Source organism: Temnothorax longispinosus, chromosome 3 (genome assembly GCF_030848805.1).
Source record: "Temnothorax longispinosus isolate EJ_2023e chromosome 3, Tlon_JGU_v1, whole genome shotgun sequence".
Classification (NCBI taxonomy): Eukaryota; Metazoa; Arthropoda; class Insecta; order Hymenoptera; family Formicidae; genus Temnothorax; species Temnothorax longispinosus.
This window is the reverse complement of record NC_092360.1, coordinates 11,722,154-11,746,752: the sequence shown is the minus strand read 5'-3', so window position 1 is coordinate 11,746,752 and position 24,599 is coordinate 11,722,154. Positions and strand designations below refer to the sequence as shown.

At 33.8% G+C, this 24,599-nt stretch overlaps 3 protein-coding genes across 6 annotated transcripts in view; 2 read left to right on the top strand and 1 right to left on the bottom strand.

Annotated features, from left to right (window-relative positions):
- LOC139809952 (cholesterol transporter ABCA5) overlaps positions 1–17,042 on the top strand; it is a 36,974-nt gene extending 19,932 nt beyond the window's left edge. For all 3 annotated transcript variants that reach the window (XM_071773253.1, XM_071773254.1, XM_071773255.1), the window contains 22 exons: positions 756–929; positions 1,436–1,617; positions 1,699–1,906; positions 2,044–2,119; positions 2,209–2,362; positions 2,514–2,700; positions 2,946–3,089; positions 3,405–3,555; positions 3,722–3,795; positions 4,123–4,575; positions 4,741–5,090; positions 5,408–5,814; positions 6,015–6,272; positions 6,749–7,013; positions 7,320–7,494; positions 7,866–8,202; positions 8,872–9,146; positions 9,671–9,820; positions 10,182–10,543; positions 10,885–11,092; positions 11,406–11,745; positions 12,242–17,042. In XM_071773253.1, the coding sequence (XP_071629354.1) occupies positions 756–929; positions 1,436–1,617; positions 1,699–1,906; positions 2,044–2,119; positions 2,209–2,362; positions 2,514–2,700; positions 2,946–3,089; positions 3,405–3,555; positions 3,722–3,795; positions 4,123–4,575; positions 4,741–5,090; positions 5,408–5,814; positions 6,015–6,272; positions 6,749–7,013; positions 7,320–7,494; positions 7,866–8,202; positions 8,872–9,146; positions 9,671–9,820; positions 10,182–10,543; positions 10,885–11,092; positions 11,406–11,745; positions 12,242–12,321 (5,010 nt within the window). In that variant the 3' untranslated portion in view covers positions 12,322–17,042. The remainder of the gene's footprint in view (positions 1–755; positions 930–1,435; positions 1,618–1,698; positions 1,907–2,043; positions 2,120–2,208; positions 2,363–2,513; positions 2,701–2,945; positions 3,090–3,404; positions 3,556–3,721; positions 3,796–4,122; positions 4,576–4,740; positions 5,091–5,407; positions 5,815–6,014; positions 6,273–6,748; positions 7,014–7,319; positions 7,495–7,865; positions 8,203–8,871; positions 9,147–9,670; positions 9,821–10,181; positions 10,544–10,884; positions 11,093–11,405; positions 11,746–12,241) is intronic.
- Positions 17,043–18,414: 1,372 nt separating this feature from the next.
- On the top strand, positions 18,415–21,113 carry Uba4 (Ubiquitin-like activating enzyme 4). Its single transcript, XM_071773257.1, has 6 exons — positions 18,415–18,756; positions 18,985–19,256; positions 19,487–19,700; positions 19,831–20,132; positions 20,232–20,699; positions 20,788–21,113. Exons 2-6 carry the CDS (start codon positions 19,058–19,060, stop codon positions 20,937–20,939), a joined length of 1,335 nt encoding a protein of 444 aa, XP_071629358.1. The 5' UTR covers positions 18,415–18,756; positions 18,985–19,057; the 3' UTR covers positions 20,940–21,113.
- Positions 20,965–23,723, bottom strand: Galt (Galactose-1-phosphate uridylyltransferase). 2 transcript variants are annotated; one of them, XM_071773258.1, is made up of 7 exons: positions 23,494–23,723; positions 22,943–23,035; positions 22,681–22,850; positions 22,112–22,317; positions 21,811–22,039; positions 21,461–21,677; positions 20,965–21,362 (listed from the first exon to the last, which is right to left on the bottom strand). In XM_071773258.1, the coding sequence occupies exons 1-7, from the start codon at positions 23,504–23,506 to the stop codon at positions 21,115–21,117; spliced, it is 1,176 nt and encodes a 391-aa protein (XP_071629359.1). In that variant the 5' UTR covers positions 23,507–23,723; the 3' UTR covers positions 20,965–21,114. The 2 variants fall into 2 exon arrangements, with proteins under 2 accessions (XP_071629359.1, XP_071629360.1); XM_071773259.1 differs by lacking the exons at positions 22,943–23,035; positions 23,494–23,723 and having other exon boundaries at positions 22,681–22,872.
- Positions 23,724–24,599: the final 876 nt, after the last annotated feature.

Here is a 24,599-nt window from a genome sequence, read left to right as displayed (position 1 = left end):
AAAGAAAATTGTCAATTTATCAAAAGGGAAGAACACGCAGTCGAAACGATTTGAAGTATTGTTTAGTATCGCGTTGCGAATAGTGAAATAGGACAGCAGGTGCGCGTATGGAACACGGAATAATTACGAGACACGCGGGTTCTTACCGCGCATAGAATTTATGTGTTTATACGTTTTCAGAGATCCAATATAAAACAAAATAGTAACTACTCTATCTTGCAACATACAGCAAGTATTAACTGCAAAAAAATATGAGAAATATTTTATTCGTTTAGTGTAAACCGCATGTAATTATGGGGAGTGGCTATATTTACAAAATGTATTTTTTAAAAGATGACGAGAAATTTTTTTTTATTTTTTTTTAATATTCTTTCTGGAAGCTTTATTTTTCTCATTACCAATTAATTTTAGAATTATAAATAGTAAAGTATGTATATTTTCTTATATAGATATGTATTTTTAATTATTTAGTAAATAAAAAAGGGATAAGGAAGAAGGGAAAGATGAAATATATAGATACATGATAGTTAATAGATTAATAATATTAATCTATACATATATATAATTATTGTTAATTTATTAATTATCATCTGTCTCTCCACAGAGAGACGAGTTTAGAAGTTTATTTCTTTGAAGTCGCTATTTGATTTCTTTTACCAAAATGATACTTAGTTATTACTGTGAGTGTTACGAACGGAGAATTAACTTTTAACGATGCGTATTTATTTGATCCGAAATCACTTGATTGCTCACAGGAGGTCGTTCTACCCCTCTATATCCTTGGAGCCTTGATCGTGGTGAAGGCCATGATACCCAACCCAAACTTCCCCGCGATGACGACGCAGAGGCACGAAGGAGATATATTCAAATTATTCAAAGGCTACAAAAACAATACGATCGCCGTGGTGCCCAATTCTACGGAAACCCTCGTGAGTACTTCTAAAGATCACCGCCGACTCAATGCGTTGAATCATTGAATCAAGTACAAGTACTTTTGCTTTTAAGTGTTATAAAATACAATTTGTATAATGCAATTATAATTAACATATGTATGAATAAAATTATTTTTTCCCGTTTTATTTTTTGTTAAAAATATTTTTAATTGCGAATTGATTTGTCTGTTCAAATAAGCTCCCTTGCTGTTTTAAGTATAATTTTGCAAAAGTTGACGTTTGAAAAAAAATCCAATTTTCATGTTTATCAATAAGAATATAAAATCTTAACTACGTTTTTTTTTTAAATCTTTTGAAACAATATTTTATCCAGAAATAATTAATTTTAAATTCCATTAAAAATTACATTTCTTTTCGCCACATATATATCTTTTACAATATCGCATGTAATCTTATTTCGCCATAAACTGCTTGAAGAAATGGCCTTTCTGCCGGATATTGTGAGATTTCGCGTGATATAAAATTAATGATGTATTTTCTAGAGCTTCTTAAACTCCATGAATAGCCTCTGGCGTTCTATGTTGGATTATCCCGATAAGCTTCCCTTAAACTTCATGGTGTTCGACACGAAGGATGATCTTCAAGCAGCGTACTGGAGAGATCCTTACAGCGTACCACTAGCAGTTATCTTCGAGGACCCCCTGCCAATATCACAGCGTCTTATGTAAGATAATTAATTTTTACAAGCTTAGTTTAGTTATTAGTTTTTTTTTTATTAATACATGGAATTTTGTTTACTGTTTAGATATGAAATTAGGACGAATCCTTCGTATACCTTGCCCGTATCGCCAACCGAATTGTATTCTGCTCCGATCAGTTGTCGAAAGAATAAGACCGGGCACTGGATGGGCGACATTTTATCAATAAAAACCGGGGAATCCTGTCCCGTCAACAATTACTTGCATTCCGGCTTCTTGGCCTTGCAGATGATAATGGATATCACAAAGATAAGAGTGAGTTTTTTCTTTTACTTTGAAGATTAGTAAATTTCTACTAATTTTATTTGTGAGTCACGTTTTTTGCTTGATAAGAACATAAGTCTGATCTAGCAATTAAATTTAGGGATTGAGCCTGATGTTATTTTTTGCAGTTAGATATGGGAAATTCCGACGTGACAATACCGGATATTAAACTCATAATGTTTCCCAAGGAAGCGTATACCGCTGGTGAGTAGTTTTACCAGAAATTTTTAGATTCACTTATTTCTGCAATACACGCCACGTTTACTGTGTTAACGATTATATTATTTCCTTAGACTGGATGTTGGCCTTCAGAGTTGTTATTCCGCTTTACATGGTCTTAGCGCTCTCGCAGTTTGTCACCTATCTTCTGATCTTAATAGTCGGCGAGAAGGAAAATAAGATTAAAGAGGGAATGAAGATGATGGGCTTAAACGATTCCGTGTTTTGGTAAGATCATAAATTTATAAATAACTGTCGAATATCGATTTTTAACCCCAACGATATAACTCCTCCTAAATTAACTTCTTTAATTTATATGTCAAGTGTTCTTAATAATATTCTCTCCCAGCGTTATATATTTCTTTTCTTTCTTTCATAGGTTGTCTTGGTTCATCATCTACAGCATTTTCGTATTTTTGCTCTCTGCCGTCGGAGTGGTGTTACTCTTCACACTCCAAATGTTTCAACACACGCACTTCCTACCGATATTCCTTTTGGTTGTTCTATACAGTTTCTCCGTGATTATGTTTGCCTTTATGATCACGCCATTCTTCGACAAGTCGCGCGTAAGTAATTCTTGACAGGATTCTTCTTCATATATTTTAGTTTTAATGAAATTTTTATACCTAAAATTTTTTTAATTTTGTTCTAAAATGCAATTTTTTGACAATTTCTACAATTGTATATGTATCTTAATATTCTTAGATTAACAAAAACAGCATTATCAATTATTTGTCCATTACTTCTTTAATCAGTAAAGATTATATTATTAATACGAGCATAATAAAAATATCTTTTTACTCTGTTTCAGACGGCTGGTGTCTTGGGAAATTTTGCTGTCACGATACTGAGCTTGATGTATTTCATCCAAGTATTCGTGCGTGATTCCAGCTCAGTCACATACTGGTTCGTTTCTTTGATCAGCCCAGCCGCTGTCGCCTTGGCTATGGATAAGGTAAGTCTCGAAGTACTCTGTGATGACAATTTATCCTATTGGGATTTAGATTTAATGATTTAATCTTTTACATAATTCTGAAACAAATTGACAATAATAGTAATGGTTTATTTAATTTTCTACAAAAGACTATAAAATATGTAATTTTTATAATTTTTTTGAAATTCACACATTTCCTATTATTAAATAAATGTTTTACTTAATATTTATAAACGATTTAACAAGGAGAGACTTACAAGTGTTTTTATAATTGCGACAATGTGGATTTCTGATGTATATCATGTATTTTAAAAAGCTTGGCTCTGTGTTACCTAGGCTCTAGTGCTGGATCTGCAAGGTGAGGGAGTCAATTTCGACAATCTCTGGTCCGGCCCAGGGATACCTTTCGGTGGCAGCCTCATCATGATGACTCTGGATATCTTTCTGTATGGCTATCTGGCCTATTATCTCGATTCCGTGATACCAAGTACGTTTGTTTTAATTTTGTTCGCAATTTACCGCAATGCTATTATATTGTTTCACACGAAAATATTCTAATTTTTTGCTAAGTACAAGAATATTCTCACATTCAAATAATTCTTGGAAACAATTTATTTGCGTGGATATAACTTAATGTAAAGATCAATTTCTAGGTGAACATGGAACCAAGAGGCCACCTTGGTTTTGTTTTTTACGTGGATATTGGTGTTCAAAGAAGGTTCAAAGGGTGAGTTTTTAAGAGTATATAACAAAAATATTAAATAAAACCATAAATCTCTCATTATAATATATTACACACATATACACATTGGATAACTTTATTCTTTTTTTTTTAAATAGAATTATAAAATTTTTTTACTGAGATATACCATTTTATTGATGTACGAACTATTTGAAATATTTTAAAATAATATAAAAAAGTCCAAGAAACTTTATAAAAACATGTGGGAGATATTCTAAAGTATCTAAAAGGTTTTCTTATTAATCGACTCACTCTTTTGTCCTTTTAACAATAAGACATTAGTTGTTGATAAGTTCTGGGTGATACTTGCAGGTACCGTCATCGAACGGCGAGTCGAACTCGTTCATTCCGGGCGAGGAGGCAAATCGCGACGTGGAGCCGGTGGTGCGCGAGATGAAGGGCCGCGAAGCGATCAGGATAGCCGACCTCTACAAATCGTTCCACAAGTGCAGGCGTCCGGAGATCAAGGCGGTAAACGGCATCAATCTAACTATCTACGAGGGACAGATCACCGCCATCCTCGGCCACAACGGCGCAGGCAAGACCACCCTCTTCAACATCCTCACGGGCTTGACCACACCTACATCCGGCACCGCCCTCATATTCGGCTACGATGTGCGCGATTCCAATGACATGCGGGCGATACGCAGCATGACCGGGGTTTGTCCGCAACACGACATCCTCTTCGATTTGCTGACGCCGCGCGAACACCTCGAGTTCTTTGCCGCAGTGCGTGGCATTTCACGCTCGATGATACGGCATGAGGTATGTACTTATGTAGTCAACAAAAACATCTATAGATAACATATTTATTATATTGATTTATACATATTACTTTGCATAATAGTGCGTATTAATTAATGAAATTCAGCATTTTTATTTGTTAGACAGAATAAAAATCGATAAAGATTACGTTTGTTTGATCTCCAGGTGAAGAAAACCCTGAAAGACATCGATCTGGTTGAGAAAGCGGACACCTTCGCGCGATACCTAAGCGGTGGACAGAAGAGAAAGCTATCTGTGGGAATCGCTATCATCGGCGATCCCAAAATTATTATCCTCGATGAGCCTACCGCTGGGGTGGACCCTTACTCGAGGAGACAGTTGTGGTCCCTTCTGCAGTCGAGGCGGCACGGAAAAGTGATTTTGTTGACAACTCACTTCATGGACGAGGCGGATATTCTCGCCGACAGGAAAGCAGTAATCAGCAAGGGAAAGCTCAGGTGTTGCGGCAGCTCCCTATTTTTAAAGAACAAATTCGGCATTGGATACCATTTAACGTAAGGATCCTACTAGTATTTATCTTTGTATTACATTGATAGAAAACTAAGTTTATGAAATTAAAATTTTGATATTTTAAATTCTCGATTTGAAAAAAAACTTACGGAAAAGAAATATTTTCTTGTTTAGCGTTTATTTATTTTAAATAGTTTGATGTAAAAATAATTTAATTCTTTATAGTATAGAAACAGTACAAAAAATTCGACGTCACACTTTATTGGAGCTTATTATTACAAAGAATTACAAAGCGTATATAATTTTCCGTCAAAAATAAAATAATTTCAAACATTCAATGAATATTATTTTACAATTATAGATTAGTCCTAGAGGGTAATGCCAGGGAACATGCTATCAACCGATTAGTAATGACACACGTGGGCAAAGCGGAGAAGGCGAGACGTCACGGTCGGGAATTGAGCTTCATTCTACCTCATAACTCCGTAGAAAACTTCGCACCCCTTTTCTCCGCTATCGAGAACGAGATCAAGACTCGTTCTGCCAGGCTCGGCATTAGCAGCTATGGCGTGTCGATGACCACCCTGGAGGAGGTATTCTTGCATCTGGAAAAAGACGAGGAGACCGAGTGCACAATGGACAACCTGTCGAAGAAGATGGTGCGCAATCGCGCGCTTAGCCGATCGCTTTCGTTACAGTCCAAGAGCACATCGTATCAGAGCTTACAGAACGAGGGGGTAACTGTACAGGCCGACAGCCAAGGAAAAGGTGTGTGGATCATCTCTTCTCATACGTTCCGTCCCCAAAGCTTTTGCAATTTCGAAGAAAGCGATTTTTCTTAAAATAAATAAACGTATGATTTTGTTAGTTATCTAATTATTAATTGATATTATTAAATATCAGTATTACCGTAATATGTTGTTTAACTATTAGTTACTAGTGTAATAATATTATATGGAATTATTTAGCGAACGATTTGCCGGACGGTGTCCATAATGATCGAAATCCACCTGTGCTCGGTCTCGGCCTAGATCCCATCAAGATTCGGCCTAACTTCTTTCAAATTCTCTACGCCATGCTACGTATAAGAGTGCTCAGACTTTTTAGAAACCTCCAACTGCTGTATTTCACGATCATCATGCCGCTGGCTCTGATAGCGCTCGGTCTCTACCTGAACAGCATCCGGACGGTCGATTTCAGGATGGAATCGCTAAAACTTGATAGCCGTAAGTGATTGCAACTTATACAAAATAGGAGATAGTTGCTCGGTTCTTTTTTTTTTTTATTCGCATTCAGTTTATTTTCAACAAGTATTGTAAATCATCAGTTCTTTAAAGAGCGACGTTCCCAAATTAATCGTCTTAATTTAGAAGATTGTTGTTTTATAAATATATTTTCGTAAAAAGATGGGATTATTACATATTTAAGTACGTGTTTATAAATTTACGAATATGGACGACTAAAATTATTTATCTAAATTTGATTTTTTTTAATTATTTAGTTAACATATGTAATATAACATATAATATAGCTTGATATCACTGATTTAAAGATTGTTGCTACAAATCAATCAGATTCATGAATTTATTGGCAAGAGTATGTAAAACTTTATTTTATAGAACAAATTATATTTTTTAAGTTTGATAATGTAGTTACTATTTTTGGAAAATTAAATCAATTATGGAATGCTTTTTTTTCTTAGGTACATACAACGAAACAGAGATCGTCTATCTAAATAATACCGATCACGACATTACCAAATTGATAGACAGCATAGCTCAAGACGCCAAGCACATCGAGGAATACGATGGCAATTTCGCGAATTTAATGAATATCGCACCGCATATAGCCGCCTTCAATATTAACGATTATAATTTGCCGCGACTCAATCTGACTGTCACATACAACGATACGATGCAACATTCTCTTCCAATATTGATAAACATTCTTTCGAACGCTTATTATAGGTGAGTTTATCTCTGGCTGTGGAAAAAATAAAGAAGGTTCAGTGGTTTTGAAATATTTAAAGTAGAAGAGTTTTTTAAAGATACAAGTTGTTCAAAGTGTTACATTTTGTTGTAAAACATTTTGAAAAATATAAAATTACAAAAATATTAATATTGTAAATATTAACATACTTGATATTAAGAACCACACAAATTTATTTCTTTAAACATTTTTAATTTGTATGAAACAAAATAGATTGCAATTTAATTGGATATAAATCTGCCTCAAATTGAGTAACATTATTATGATTTTAAATTTTTATTTAGATTGATTTCGGGAAAGAACGAAGCTACGCCAATCGAAGTCAAAACACACCCCTTCCAACAAACGTCGCAACCCCAACAGTTTAATGTCGGCGCGGCCAGCTGTGCCATACTTCTCGGCATGGTTTTCATATTATTGCCGATTACTTTAGCGGTGGACATGGTTTATGATCGCGAGGTAAGAATTAAAAGCTTTCAAATCCTAATTATAAATTACACAGGTCATGTTTCAGCTTCTATTTTCTCGCAAAAATTTTTTGTTTAATTAGAATTTTTATACTGTAATATTTAGCATTAAGCATCTTAACAATACTAACAATATTAAAAGTTAAACAAAATAATGTGATTTTTATTTGAAACAGAAATTGAGTTTTTTTGTCGGTTTTAAGCTAATTCTTGATATTTTATATTTGTTTAAATAAACTTTTCTGATCTAAAATCGATTGTAAAACTTACAGTTAGCAAACATATAGTTAAAATGTAATGTATGGAGAAACTTTTTTTCAGGGAGATTCTAACATACAAATTTACATATAAATATTTTTTCAGATTAAAGCGAAGAATCAACTTCGCGTGAATGGCCTGTCGTTCTCCATGTACTTTCTTAGCTACTTCATTGTACTAGCCGGCCTGATGATTTTCATCTGCCTGTGCATCCTCGGCATCATATTCCTTTTCGACGTGCCTTCGCTACGGGAAATACCGGCCGTCATCACCCTCGGCATTCTCATCATGCTCTACTGTCCATCGTCCATCGTCTTCTGTACATGTCTCAGTTACATCTTCGACAAGTTGGACTCTGCGCAAAGCATGTTGCCGAACATCGCGACCTTCTTCGGGATGCTACCGTTCATACTCGTTATGATCCTCGATATGCAAGGACTCGGTAAATAGTAATCAGTGTACTGAGATTATCTTATTTTCTTTCAGTGGAATTGCGATTAAAAGACACCTTTCTCGCAAGCTTTTGATTTCAACGTCTAATTCGCGATGTTAATCATCGATTGAGACCATTCATATCTTTTCTTTTTTGAATAGCCAAATTTGATTTTGGAAGCGTTTGCTACAAATTTTACTGATAAAATCAGTAAAAATATAACAGAATTTGGTAACAGAATATAAATTGCAAATTAACTGCAAAAATTAAGCAGAATCTGCTGTTTCGTAACCATTTAAATGATATATTCCATTGAAATGTTAACGAAATGACAGATTCTGTTCGGTTTCTGCCAACAATTTGCTGCCAGATTATATCGGCAGACTTTGCTAGCAACACATGAGTTTAATGCAGACACGGATGATGCCGGATCTGAACAAATCTACTGTCAATCTATTGTTATATTGCGGGCAGTTTGCTTACTAGGAAGCTTCAAAAGCCTTTGATTTCGAATGACAATTTCTAACTTGTGACGTTGTCGATTCATGGAACTGTTTATGTTTTTCCTTTTTATCTTTATTTGAAATTTCGAGATTACAAGCTTCATAATTGTTTTTCTTGAGACTTGATACATTTACCAAGATTGATAACACCAAAATTACAAATCTGTTGCTCAAGGTGGGACAGCTTCGTTCGCGTTGCACGTGGCCTTTTCCCTATTGAACAGCATGTACGTGCCATATGCGGCGGTGTACTACGTGGATCGCGTTCATTTGATGTGCTCCATCAACGCCGCCTGCCACTATCTCGTTATGTCTGATTACCTCACCATGGAAATCATATTGTTGGCTTTTGGTGCGCTGGTGCAATGCCCGGTTTGGTTCTTCGTGCTAGTCTTGCTGGACATCAACAAGAGTGGCGGCAATGTCAGCGATATGTTTAAACGTTTCCTGGTTAGCACATTTAAGTTATCACTTAAAATTTTTACTGCTAACCGTAGACCTATTTTTTATGTACAAAACTTCATGTACAAAACATATAAAGTTGGATATTGTTAAGCACGGTATTCGTACTCATATTTTGCATTGCGATTTAAATTATTCGAATGTCTTATAGAAAAAAGGTATATTTCTTAATTTTTTTTGTTTTTTTAATTTACTCGTTGATTTCTTTATTTGATCATAATCTAAAAATGATTTATGAGATAACTTAATATGTAGTATCTTGCGCAAAATATATAATTTTATAATTTCTGTTTTATAATTTTTTGTTATTTAATTAAAGTTGCATAATTATTTGCTTATTTAATTGCTTATTTAATAAATAAATATTGCAAATTTTTTATATAATTTAAGGTATACATTCTAGCCATTCGTTTTTATGAGCGAATAGTCAATTTTAAATCTATTAAAACCTACTAAAAATATCTGAAGTTTTGTTTGTAATACAAGATATCTCATCTTTTTTATCCTTGTAGCGTGATGGCGATACTGTTCGTGAGGAAATTATGGAAAATTCAGATATTGGCGAACACGAGGACACGGATGTGAAAAATGAGCGGCAAAAGGTTTTCAATTTTGTCGTTTCGCCAGCCCTCGCTCAAGAACCGCCGTTAGTATTGCTTCAGGTAAGTTAGTATAAATTAAATTATTATCCATTATAGGTACATATAATATGAATAGTAAAGCAGATAGGTAAGTTTGTCAATGAGAAATTCTGCTAAAATATCTAGATACTTTGCAAGCTTTTATTCGATCGAAATTATGTCAATATTGATCCTAATTAAATCTGCATTTATGTACAAAAATATTAGCCAGAGATGTATATCCCTGTATTCAAAGATCTTAATGCATATAATAAAATTAGTCACACACAGTTCGTTTTAATTAACAAGCAATTGATTCGATCTTTTTTTCACCGCGATGCAATGTTATTTTTGTCAGTGCAATCTTATTCTATTTCACGCGTCGTGAAACGCACGATTATAGAACCTGCGAAAGGAGTATCGACCAAAGGAGTCAGGATCGTCCTGCTGCTCGAAGCGCGAGGAGGAGCGGAAGATCGCCGTGCGAAATCTCTCGTTGGCGGTGGAACCGGGCGAAGTGCTGGGCCTGCTGGGCCACAACGGCGCCGGCAAGACTACGACGATGAAGATCATCATCGCCGAGGAGGTACCAACGAAGGGCAAGGTGCAGATCAGCGGCCACAACATCAACACCCACATGTCGGATGCTTTCCGGCAGATGGGTTATTGTCCCCAACACGACGCTCAATGGAAAAACATCACCGTAAGAGAGCATCTGGAATGCTACGCCGCGATTCGCGGGGTTCCATGGAGTGATGTCGATAGGTGCGATTTTTCAATATTTATCTAATCTATCTAAGAAAACATGTAATTAATTTTTCAGGAATTTAATAATTAACTTGTAAACAATTGAATTATTATGAACTTAAAAAAAATGCTGTTTGGCATCAAAGTTCTATTATGACGTCAAAAATTATTGTAACACTACTAATTAATCTTAAGAGATACTTGCTTTTTTATGTGGCGATTAGTTTCTCGATTTATAAATCAATAAATACCATCAGCTAACATAGTTGGTAGAATATCATTCGGTTTTAATTGCTATACATGTTTTTCTTTGTATTTCATAGATATAACTATTTAGTTCATTTTATTGATTGTTTCAGAATCGTGGATCTATATTTGTCCGAGCTACAGATTCATGAACACGCTGACAAGCAGAGTCAAGAATGTTCCGGCGGAACTAGAAGAAAACTTAGTTTCGCGATGGCAATGGTCGGAGGACCCAAGGTGATTCTCATGGACGAACCGAGTACGGGCATGGACCCCAGGTCGAAGAGATTCCTATGGGACACGATTCTCGCTAGTTTTCAGGTGAGAGCGCCACACCCGCTATATGTTAAAAAGCTATTCTCCTTACAATTAGTCTTATCCAATACATTTTTTAAACGATTATATATTTTTTACAAGATTCTTATAAACAAGATGAAAATATATAATATAATACCAGCGCAAATAAACAGTAAATAGAGAGAAGGATGGATAATAAAATGATAACAAGATAATTATCAAAATAGATCAATATACAATCAGTAATTTATATTAAAAGATTAAAGATTTTGCATTCGAGTATAAAATACATATTAAACTTTTCTTCTAAAGATCTCTTTAATACTTTAATTAATAGGGCGGCAGGGGAGTTATATTAACTACCCACTCCATGGAGGAAGCCGACGCGCTGTGTTCAAGAGTCGGCATAATGGTGAAGGGTGAACTGAGATGCATCGGTTCGACTCAGCACTTAAAGAATCTCTACGGTGCTGGCTACACCCTAGAAATGAAGCTGCAGGGCGGCGACTGCACACCGACGACACCCTCCGGCGACAGGATCGCCGGTTTAAAGGAATTCGTTGCCGGCCTCTTCTCCGACGCCACTCTGGAAGAGAGCTTCGCTGACCGGTTAGTTTTTGCCGTGCCCCAACACGCGGTGACCTCGCTAGCTGATTGCTTCACACAATTGGAGAAAGGTGAGAAGATGGCTTAAAGGGATTGAAGAATTTCTTCAGAGTATTCAATAATCGATCTGTCATGGTTCTAAAATACACAAAAATCTAAAGATATTTATCTAACAAAAACGAGAAACATTAGATAATATTAGAACTAAAAGATAAGAAATGTAAAAAAAGTAGTTTTATTATTTTTGTTGGTTTCTATGTCTAGGACGTTTCAATTTGGATATCTTTAATATGAAATTTTTCAGTTGCAACAATTTCAAATGTCGCGTCTTAATTTTTAGTAGTAAATGGACAATTTTTAATTTCCAAGATTTTTAACTTGAAAACCATCAGATTAGCGATAAAATAAATAAGAGAAAAATAAAACTAGAGTTTATATAGAGCTCTTTGACTGAGAGATATTTAATCAGACTCAAAATTAGAATTTCAAAGTCTCCGACTTAGGAATTTAAAACTTTAACTTTGTAAAAGAAAGTTTTCGTAACTTTTCGAAAATTTCTGTTTGCAGCCAAGCTCGAACTGGATATAGAAGAGTACAGCTTTAGTCAAACTACCCTGGAACAGGTGTTCCTCAAATTCTCGCATTAGAGCATTTCCCTGGAATGACGTTGTACCGTCGTTACGTGATAATCGGTGATAGACTCGCGATCAGTGTGCGCGGAAGAACTGTTAATCTGCGGAAAAAATGTACTCAAAATATAACAGATGTTTTTAATTGCTTGGTTTCCGGAATTTGTGAAGCAATTTCCATTGTTTTCGCTAACAAATTAGGTGATTGCGCCAATGACAATGTAATGAAACGTATCATCTTGTTACAAGACGTCGCAGATAACGGAACAGTGAATATAAGAGTTATATCTAACGATTCTAGTGTTGTATTACAAAGGAATAGCAAAGAGACACATCATCTTGTGCCTTCAAATCCTTGGAGGGACAATGAAGAAACGATCAGGTAGAATAATGGGAAAAGAGGAGTTGAGTGGATAATCTTGTTAGCTTTAGTTGACGTGTTGCATCAAGGTGACAAGCCGTTCGTTGAGCTTGATGAAGAAATGATTAATCGAGAAGGAATATGAACAACAAGGAACAATTATCGAAGAATCGTAGCATTTAAGATGGCGAGACGAAGAATCATTTAATTGTTCCAAAGTATTGAGAAAGCAATTAGGAAATTATAGAACAATGAAGAAACAGTTGTGTTGTGTTAAAAAAAAGACTAAGTTAAATTCTAGACTGTTATAAAGCAAGAATGAAGAAAACGTAAAGCGATGGAGGGATAGCCAACCAATCGTCTCACCGTTGTACGTTCGACAGCAGTATTAAGATGATAGAAAACTAGAGATGACAAAATGGCGAGCAGATAAATAGCTATCAAAGCCTAGAGGGCTTTGAGGGAGTGTTAAAGTAACTAGTCGCTTTGTAGCTCCAAACTGACGGGATGATGAAGGGACGAGGGAACTATGAGGGAACCACAACACACAAAAGTTAGTCACTAGTCCTAGCCTGCAATTTCGAAGGAGCATTAAGTCCTAAATTGTCTTGCAGCTTTACCAAAGAAGAAACGGAATAGTAAGATGAAACTTCAAAGAAACACTAAAATTCTTTAATTTCGAGATTAAAGAAAAAAGATAGAGAATTTCACATTCGCTATTAAGCTGGTAAAAATCATCTCGTTGCTGCAAAATTAGCGATCGAGAAGCGATGGAAAAATAATCCATTAGTTCCAACATGGAATGCTAAGGAGCATCGGGATAAATCAGTTTAGGTCGAGGAAATGACTGGAGGACGATGGAACGTGAAGTTAATTCTTCAGATGGTGCTTGAAGAAGATGTTGAAGCGACAGATCGCCTTCGGATTACCGAAGGAATGACGATCAATAGAATTGTGAAACAGTTAGGAACAAATAGGAATCTAATAATAGTGTCTTTCCTTTAGGAGAACGTCAAGGTGACAGGGTGAACGAGAGAGAGACGTTGACGGTGGTGTTACTCGTGCTAGTGAGCGCAATCGTCCTTCGGGAAAGAAAGACTCTCTCTATAAAGTTTTGTGTATTTATTCTATAAATAGTATCGCGAGGGAAACGTATTACGGAGATATAGTCGCGATTTGAGCACGAGCTTCCTCTTAACGGTGGAGTATCGTTGTTCCCAAAGCTGAGCTCTACGCTCGATATTTCCCACGAAGTTTTTATCCGACGTCTCTATCTCTCTCATCGGCATCGTTTCATCCCGTAACGTCGCGTCCGAGAGGTGGATCCTTCACTGTCCGGAGATTGACGTCCGAGGGTGAATGTCGGGTGTGAGCGCAGCGATGCGCGAGGAATGAACGTCCTCGGTGGCGTAGAGTCGAGATTACGTACTGATAGTTTACTTCGTAATTGAAAACTTACCGATAGATCTCGTACCGATATTGCACTGGAATTGGAGCGCACGTCCCGTTGTTTTCGGGGCAGGACGGCTCGTTCGCGGTAACTGCAAATCGATAGACCGGCTCGAGAAGATGACAACTTGCGAGATTTCAGTCCTCGGCTAGTCACATTATTACATGCCAGCAAATCGCACTATAAATCTTATTTTATTGTTCTAATTAAGGCTTTAATCGACTGTTTTATTGTATTTCTTTACCTATTGTAGTATTATTTTTTTTTACCTGCAACCTTGCGCGATTGTTGACTGCAGAAAATAGGTAATTCAAAGAAAGTTTAATGAAAATTTAAAAACTCTTGAGGTATATTAAAATTCAGCGATTTCTTAGTATTTTTTTTTTATTTCTTTATATTTCTTCTAATGGAATTAAATAATTTAATATTTTAATAAGAATTAAGGCGTACACGGTCAATACATTTCTATCAAGCATTAAAATAAATTTTTAATAAATATTTGTATATAATACTAGATTCTATAGCAACAATTTATTTCAGAAAAAGAAAAAAAAAGGATTATTTTTCTATTACTTGCAAGAAACACAGTATAATAAGATACTGATTTTGAGAATAAAGATAATAAGAACTAATCAAAATTTAATCCATTTTCTTGATGAGTCCCTGATTTAAAAAAAGCTTGATTTTACGAACTAAATATAACGATTGCTTCTCGACTTTCTGTATTCAACTACTATAAAGGAGCGCAGACAGTATTATCATAAGTACTTTTTAAGATAAAGTTACAAATAGACACATTTTTCGAGGTGCAAGAGAAAAGATTTGGCATAATATATGGGATTTTTCAAATTGCCTACTTTTTGAGCCGAGCTATATCGAAGCTGCGCCGACGTGAGTCCTATTGGGCTGGATGCATCGAATTACGAGGAGTGTTCGAGAAGTAGCTTTCATCGCGGATATATAATTACCGCAAATGTACCGATTACTTAAACCTTTCGGTCAAGAAATTTTAGGCGAATTTTCGAATTTTTAGCACGACGCAACGTTGTGGAATCTCGACATTTAATATTTGTGTTAATATTATAATTCCCGGGAAATCGAGGAAAAATGCTTCCTGAAAGAGGTGAGGTGGGAAACGAGACGAGAAAGATATCAGAGTCGTCGCGGTTGCGATTTAGATAAAAAGATTTTGAATTAAGAGAAATATTGCGCGACTGGTCAATTCTGTCGACTGATGCTGCGACATTCCGCGTATACTGTGATCGGCAGATCGGGACGATGTTTTTATTCTCTTTTGATATGCGAAGAGATTAACGTGCCTTGGGTTCAGTATATTATATATATTATATAACTCGAAGAAGCCGAGAAATGTTAAATTGTCGGCTGCAGGTCATATGCTGCTCGCGAGAGTGGAGTGCGATTGTTCCTGGAGAGCGCTGCGAAGTGATCTCCATAGTGATCTCTTCTGTCCTGTTACTTTTCTTCCGACACTCCCACAAGCGCGATCGTTTTTTGAAACCCGCGAGAAGCGTCGTATTATTTCTCGAACACCTCTCGCATTTTCTACACACGTAATTAAGAATACCCCCAGGGAGGGCCGTAGTCGTAAAGAGATGAAGAAAAAAATACGCAAGAATGACACGGCTTATAGTCTCGAGCGCAACAACTAGAACGTTTTTCTTGTGTGATAACAATCGTACGGACACTCTTTACCGTTAAACATCGATTGAATAATACAGCGAACGATTCCGAGAGAAAAAAAAAACAATCGCAGGTTGGAAGATACTGTTAATATTGTAGGTTTAACTCTTTGCACACGGCAATCCTGTTTTACACATCATTGTCCTTCCCAATTGAAGGAAGATCTTGTAAAAAGAAATTTGAGAGAAAAATAAAATTAAGTTAATAAAAAATAAGTTACTTTCTTCTCTTCTGTAACTAATTGAATGTTTCGCGAAAAGAATTCGTATGATAATTATATATAATTTTATTGTATATGTATAAATTTTATCCAATCTCGTGGTATGTTTCGTCAATTTGTATTTATCTTGTATTTATCATTCGAGTGTAAAGAGTTAAGTCAGTTTTCTGTCGAGAATAATTTCGCATATTTTAGTCAACATAAGGGAGGGAGAACTGATCAACATTAAGCAATATATAAGAAATTGAAGTAGATACGAATATGTAATTGAAGACGTGAATGGTAAAGGGCGTCAATTAAAACGCGATCGATCTTCCGATCAGATCGGAAAAGTATCTTAGTCCCTTCCATAAACAAATTATTTGTGAGATGTACCCGAATTGATTTATATATTGTTTACAAATATATGTTGTACAGACAGTCCCAAGTTCACTGTTTTTTCCTTTAACGACATTCAACAAGTAATATAATCTCTTGAAAAATTTTGGTTTAATTTTTTTTCAAATGAAAATTTAATAAAAACGCCATTCTACCTTCTCAATCTTTTCATCTTCAATCTTATGCCTTGTGACATCTTTACTGATCAAGGAGAAAAGATTGAATTTTTCAAATAGTGTCACATAGTAACAAAGGAAATCAGTTTAAAAAGAACTGATTTTATACATACTTATATTTACGTGCTTTTTATAAAAAAAAAGAGAGAAAAAGAGATGCGCAGTGAATTTGGAACAGCTTGTATATAATGTTATTAATAATTAATAATTGTCAGCATAGAATAACTTGGAAGGGAAGCATTCCCGCAAAACGTGTATATAAACTTTCTTGGTCCTATAAAGAAAAAAGAGAAGTAATATGCTTTTTATACAAATATCATTCACCGTAATTTTAGAATTCCGCTTTTATTGATTTACGAGAAATGATCGGGGATGATAAATATTTCTTATCATCCAATTTTTCAAATAACATAGTCGAACTGAATAAACTTTATCTAACATCAAACTATAAAATGATTGACTTGTTTCTCTCTCTGTCACAAGATAGTAAATTTATATGTGATCAGATACTTATAGCAAAATTTTTAATATTTTTTCAACTTGCGTTATTTTTATTATATTTCTATTTCATAAAGATAACGCACCCTTAAAATTAAAACGTAAGAATTATTTTTTCAATTTTTACTCAAATTTTAATTTTTATAATTGATACAATATTCCATGTATTTCTTACTATTTGTTAATATTCGCAAATAGCAATGATAAATGATTTACTTAAGGTTTATATAATTCCCTGTGACTATCGCCTCAAAACAAATTCTTAAATTCTCCTTTGATTGTCTGTTACACAATTAAAAACTGTTATTATAATAGCTTTAAAGCATAATTTATTTCCGTTATTTATTATTATTGTTTAGTAATTTATTGTTGTAATTAATTCGTTTAATCCCTCGAATTAAGTTACTATTTAATTAATTATTTAATCTAATATAACATATTTCTGAAAGATGTAATTTGCATACATAAATAAAGCTTTGTATGCAACGGTTTTACGTTTAATTATCAGGAAAAGAAGAAGCATCACGATGTGATCGAGAATCGAAAAGCTTCTGTTAAAACTGCATTTATTATTATTCCTACGAAAAAGTAAACAAATTTAAAAAATTTGACGCAAATTTATGCTGCAAATTCGAATTTTTGATCTTCAGAAATTAACAATTTGTAAAATTATTTGGATTTTCTGCTACTCGTTTCTTCCTATTATTACTCTTTACTATAGTACCTATCATTTCGCATTCTTCATGAACAATTAATTCGGAATAATCTTTAGTTCCTTCTCTGCTGTATAATGAAACATATAGTAACTAAATTTACTATAACATTTTAGTTTTTATTAAAAAGTTATTTACAAATTTGTTCGTGGAACAATCGAAAAAAGAACAGAAAAGAATTAGATTATTTTCAAATCGATGCCTAATTTTGAATTTCAGGAAGTCTGCAGAATAAATTTTTGTCGATTTTTATTTTCCATTTTTTTTATCAACCGTTTTTTTACAAGAAAATTGCACTAGATATATGTATTTCTATCCTAGCTATATCTCGATGAAGTTTTACTATACATATACACGTACATATAATAAAGATCGGAAAATTGCTTAATTCTGGCTATAAAAGAAAATTAACACAGCACTTTGGAATAAATTCCAATACTATTTATTAAATAAACTAATAATGTTTAGTACAATAACTAATTTTTCTAAATTAATAACAGATGATATTAATTTGATATCTTATATATATATATTCTTTTTCCTAACTTTTTATATTTTTTTTTTATGTAATATTTACAGTTCTTAAATAAAATACTTACTTTTAAGATACACTACCTGAGACATCCTAAAAGTATTATACATAAAATATCTGTAAAGTGCTATATATAAAATAATAATAAACTATCATGACTATATGTGAATTCTCCAACAACACTACAATTTAACAATTGCTGCATAATGTGTCGCATTCAAATAATGATCTGCCATCTTTAAATTCTGGCGGCCAAAACTCGCGTTACAGCGCATGTGCGAGGTTCTCTCACGTGTTGAAACAGCTGATAGATAAAACAGATATTTTAACCTCAAAACACACGTCGCTTTTAACAATCAAAACTTTACAGAAAGAATTATTTTTTTACAACTAAATCTAGACGAATTGCATCGAAAGATTATTAGTAAGTTGGAGGTTTAATTTAACTGATGTAAACAAAAACTTATACATGTGTATTGCTCTGTTTATGTCAAATTACGATTTTAACTTTTCATATTTTATTTTAATCGAATAATATAGGAATGAGTGCACTTTGCTCCAAAACTTTTATTTTAAATATTTTCCTAGAATTATTACTGATATTTTTGATTAATTTTACATCGTTAATAATTATTATCTTCGATTTTTATAGAAATAAGGTTCGAGAAGTTTATCTAAAAAAAGGAATAAGATCTGAATTATTCTGAATCTTCTGTGATTATACAATGGACAACATATTGACGGACACGCGTGAGGATGAATTAGTAGCAGAAATTACGAAGTTGCGTGAATTGCTGCACACGAAAGAGGCCGAACTAGCTTGTTTGCGACGCAAGAAGCAGGTCGTGCAAGAACACGGTTTGAGCAATGACGAAATTTGTAGATACAGCCGGCAGCTCTTTTTGACAGAAGTTGGCGTAAAAGGTATATGATAAGATTTGTGTGTATAAGATTTTCCTTATAACATGTATAAAAAGAAAAGTTGCATAATCTGATCTACTTGATAAAATCTACTATCGTAATCTTGTAATAAATTTTGTAATAAATCATGAAACCCCTAGTATATATAAAAATATTGATAACACTTTTATACATACATTATGGAAGAAGGTAATATACAATCCTTTTCTCCTGATGGATTCTGATTTTTTTAGGTCAAAAGAAGATAAAGGACAGTTCTGTACTTATTGTAGGAGCTGGTGGTCTTGGTTGTCCCTCGGCGTTATATTTGACGTGCGCTGGCGTCGGCCACATAGGCATAGTAGACTATGACGATGTTGAAATAAACAATCTTCATAGACAATTTTTGTACCCGGAAACAAGCATCGGCACCGCGAAAGTGATTGCAGCAGCGGAAAGTCTTAATCGGTATAACAGTATTATAAATTAATAGTATATTGATTAAAATTAGATGAAAATGGTACTGTTTTGCGAACATAACTAAGTTTTTTTACACACACATAATAATCTTATTTTTTTCGTACTCTTATTCCTGCAGGTTGAATAGTTTTGTAAAAGTCACTCCATATAAAATTCAACTAGATAGTAAAAATGCTTTGGATATCATAAGGAATTACGATATTGTAATAGATGCTACGGATAATGCAGCTACTCGTTACTTGTTGAATGACGCATGTGTGTTGAGTGGCAAACCACTGGTTTCCGGATCAGCACTAAGGTTTGAAGGGCATTTATCAGTATTTAATTACAAGAATGGCCCTTGCTACAGATGTATATTTCCTAAACCACCACCACCGGAAACTGTAACAAATTGTGGAGATGGAGGTGTTCTTGGTGCAGGTAAAGCTCTTTCACCAATTTCTATATTTATTTCAATTTATAGTCAAATATATACTATAATATTATTATTTCTTGGTTTTTCTCATTGTCGGATACCAGCCGTGGGTACGATTGGTGTGCTGCAAGCACTGGAAACGTTGAAAATTATACTTGATATGCCCGATGTAATTTCGGGACGACTTTTGTTGTTTGATGGAATGGAAACTAAATTCCACAATGTACGCTTACGCCCGAAGATGACAGATTGTGCGATTTGCGGGGAACATCGTGTTATACATGAATTAATAGACTATGAAAAATTTTGTGGCGCAAAGGCTAATGACAAAGATCCTAATTTAAATTTACTGAGGAAAGAAGAAAGAATATCAGTTGAGGAATATAATCAGATCGTGAAAATCGATTCAAAACCTCACATATTGATCGATGTACGTTCCCCTGAAGAATATCAAATCTGCCACATACAGAATTCCATTAATATTCCTCTCCCGCAACTTAGCAAGGATTATAATTTACAGCTAATAAACGACAATGTAAAAAAAGCGCAAGAAGACCATCATTCAGTAGACTGTACGATATATTTATATCTACATTACTATTTTTTAGATTATTTTTTGCGATTAATAGAATTAATCTTAGACTGTATTTATTCTTTCAGTGTATCTTCTATGCAGACGTGGTAATGATTCGCAAAAGGCAGCTCAGTATCTGAAAAAGATGTTTACCGAAGATACTTTAAAAATAAGAGACATAATTGGAGGTATCCATGCTTGGAGCAACAAGATTGATCCAAAATTTCCTAAATATTAATAATATATTAAATGAAGATCATGTATTGATGTGATACATTTGTTTAGTATCATACCTTTTATTGAATAAATACACCATCAAGATAATGTAATATAAAAATTTATATTAAATTCATAAATTTTTATATATGTATATGACTATCGAAAATATATATATCTTATTTACATATATACACTTAATTCGAGTATTTTTCTATTTCCTCCACAGTTAGACTAGTTTCCGGATGCTTATAATGAGAATCTGATAAATTTCTCAATTTTTCTGCTGCTTGTTCTGGTGTTAGGTCCCTCTGTGCTTGGGCTAGAAGCTCATAGCCAACCATGTGCTTCTTTATGGTAGCTGATCGTAATAAAGGTGGTAAGTATATCCCATGAAAAGTCCAGTATGGATAGTCATGGTGCTGATATGGACCCATTGGAGCACCTTTAATCATGTCAATAAATCAGTAATTATAAACTATACTAGATTGAAATGGTATGTGGAGACAATAAATAGAATATCTGATAATCATTATTCTTTACCGTGCCATCCCATCGAATATGGAAAAGAGCATTGAAAAAGATTATCATATTTTGTACATAATCTCTTCATGATAACAGCTAGAGATTCTTGTTGGCTACCGGACAAATCTTGCATTCTAGTCACTTGTTTTTTTGGTAATACCATAGTTTCATATGGCCAAACTGCCCAGAACGGTACTACAACTATCCAATCGCGATTCTCTATTACAATCCGATCCTGAAAATTCATATAATAGCTTAGTTAAAACCGCATCAAAAAATTCTGGATGCTAAAGATAAATCGTTATCCCCTTTAAACTTTTTTATATGCATCAAAATATTATTTATAATACTTTTTATAAAATACTAACTTTTTTTATAACTTCTTTCTGCATGTAATCAATGAGAAGAGGTTTCTTGTTACGCTTATAGTAATCACTGAGATATCCGTCCTTTATTCTGATTTCATTCGGTAAAAACGAACTAGACCATATTTGACAGTGAGGATGTGCATTGCTACAGCCCATCAGAGCGCCTCTGTTTTCAAATATCTGGACCCAGGTCCACTTCTCACCCAACTCCAATATCTCAAAGATCCATCTATTACATTTTACAATGTTTATCTTTCAAAAGTGACAAGTATCCGATATATACTTATTAAATGTTACTCACTGTTTAATCACTTCCTTAATCTCGTGAATTTTCATCAACGCTATTGTTACATTCGACTTTGGATGAAAGCACATCACTTTGCAGGTACCTTTAGCGGATCCCATTTGAAACAATTCATCATCTGATTTCGGTGGATCTGGCACCGATTCTAATAAAGCGGGAAAGTCATTTACGAACGAGAACGTATTTTGGTACATTGGAGTTACCTATAATGTAAAAACGACAATTTTGAATGATCTAGCAATAAAATAAAATGATAAATTTTAGTTTACATTTTTAGAAAGCTATTAATTCATGCAATAATATAACAGGATAATAGATTTTATCAAAGAATTACCCTAGAAATCTTTAGTATATTATCAAATATATAGAATTATTCTGTTGTTACAAAAATTTCTTGTAAATGAAGAATAATATAATAGAAATGTAGGCGACAGTGCAATACTAAAATAAACACGGCAAAATATCCTTTATCATATAAAATCAAGAATTTTGATATTTCCAATTATAGGAATCGAAATAGCGAAACGTTATTTGTATGTCAGACAAAATATAAATAATCAACTGACTTCCCCATTAGCTCTAACATTTCCTGGGCAAAGGGGATTTTTGGGATCATAATCTGGAAGCTCCTCATCCGTACTGGGTTCTATTTGACCTCCCCAAGGTCGCTTCATACGATGGGGTGATACCAGCACCCATTCTCCTCTTAATGGATTATATCTTATATGTTGATGTTCTGCAAAACAGTTAAATTCCATTAAGAAAACTGTTGTTAGACATATATATATATATATTGGATATATTGAAAAATACTATTATAAATCTAACCAATTGGATCAAACGCTGATGGTGTAGCGTTATCTTTTGGTACATCTTTCCGAAAGATATCTTTCGTTCCATGTGTGTCCCATGACCCATCACCTATCATATAAATTCATGGAATTAGATAAATCATTTTTCAAGACATTTTTGATAATGTAAAAAACAATAAGTTGCAAGAAATATGCTGAACTGAAATGTATAATACTTATATATATATATATATATATATATATATATATATATATATATATCAGTTCATGCTAAAGCTGTAATATCATACAAATTAGATTCTTTTTCATTACATAATACTTTCTCTGCATAACGTTTTAGACTAAATATGCAATATTTAATTATAATACAGAATATTTTCGTGGTACCATATATCTATATTTTGTATTATTTAAAAAAAAAAAGAAAAAACTTAGTTATTGACAGATAAAATGTATTTATTTCTTTAAAACAAAAGAGATAAAAATTCTCGAGCAGTTAGAATTCACATTAAAAATAATAACAATAATATTTAAACATTTACAACATAACGTTGCAATCGCACTTACCTTTCGCCGACATTTGTACATAAAAGCTCGTTGAACGACTGCTCCACGACAAATTCTGCTATGAATTGACGATTAATGAACGTATATCGACATTGCTCTTCCCTCGTTTACTACATTTTTGCGGCGATAACAGGCAAATGAGCGCATCTAACCTTTACACCTTATTACGTCAGCGGAGCCAGATTTTGCCAGATAAACTCAGTCGAAGTTTACGGAAGGAGAGAGGGGATACGTAATTATTAATTTTTTACTGTGAAAATGTTCCCGACTTGATAAGTGGAGAAAAAAGGATTAGATTAAGGAGGGTGAATTATATATAGTTAGAAATATTGCTCAGCAGTTCTCTCGGTTAAATCAACAAATTATGATCGATATTGAAATGAAAGCAGCGGTTAATCGAGTTAATTCAACCGGCAGACTAAATTTTTGACTAAATATGTAATTCTCTGCTCTTAAAAATCTCTTTACGTTATCCGAACAAAAGATTCATATAAAAATTCTAAAAATATATAATTCTATCCATTATATTAACAAGATCGATGGTTAGCTGTTATAATTAATATATTATCGTCACTTGATATTATAGGGAAGGCTCGCTCGCCACCTAACAATATAATCGTTATAATCGGACGGACGTGATGATGAACAACCGCTGATTAAGGAGAATTCTATTTTCACGTTTACCTGAAGTCAAATGTAAGACGATACATCGCGAGATTTGCGGGCAGCAGCGATCGATATCGATTATCGCGCGGCAAAAATGGACGCGGTAGTCATAAAAATAAGTTTTGCTACTTATAAAATATTATAATTACAAGATAAATTACATCAATATTGAGAAGATATATTAAATGTACAAGTATCGTTGGCATTATCAACGTCACCAAGGAAATGTCAAATTCGCAGGAAATTTAAATAAGCTGAAAGAAAAGTAAGAAAATACAAAATTCATGTTGAAGAAGAAAGATAATGCAAAAGTATAGATATGAATTTATTATATATGGCAATAGATAAATTTTTTCCACAAGCAACGGCAAAGAACCTTGCAACTGAATGAATGGCTTATTTCGGTCAAATAGGCTTCGAAAATGGACTGTTTCGGTGTT

Bases quoted from the DNA above. Each gene is read 5' to 3' on its own strand.
- Galt (XM_071773258.1), bottom strand. The intron at 22,318-22,680 runs GTCAGTTGATTA...TTTACATTATAG, and splicing joins ATGTTAGAGCTAATGGGGAA to GTAACTCCAATGTACCAAAA. The intron at 21,363-21,460 runs GTAAAGAATAAT...ACATGATTAAAG, and splicing joins ATATTCGATGGGATGGCACG to GTGCTCCAATGGGTCCATAT.
- Uba4 (XM_071773257.1), top strand. From the start codon at position 19,058: ATGGACAACATATTGACGGACACGCGTGAGGATGAATTAGTAGCAGAA. The intron at 19,257-19,486 runs GTATATGATAAG...TGATTTTTTTAG, and splicing joins GACAGAAGTTGGCGTAAAAG to GTCAAAAGAAGATAAAGGAC. The intron at 20,700-20,787 runs GTACGATATATT...TTATTCTTTCAG, and splicing joins AGACCATCATTCAGTAGACT to TGTATCTTCTATGCAGACGT.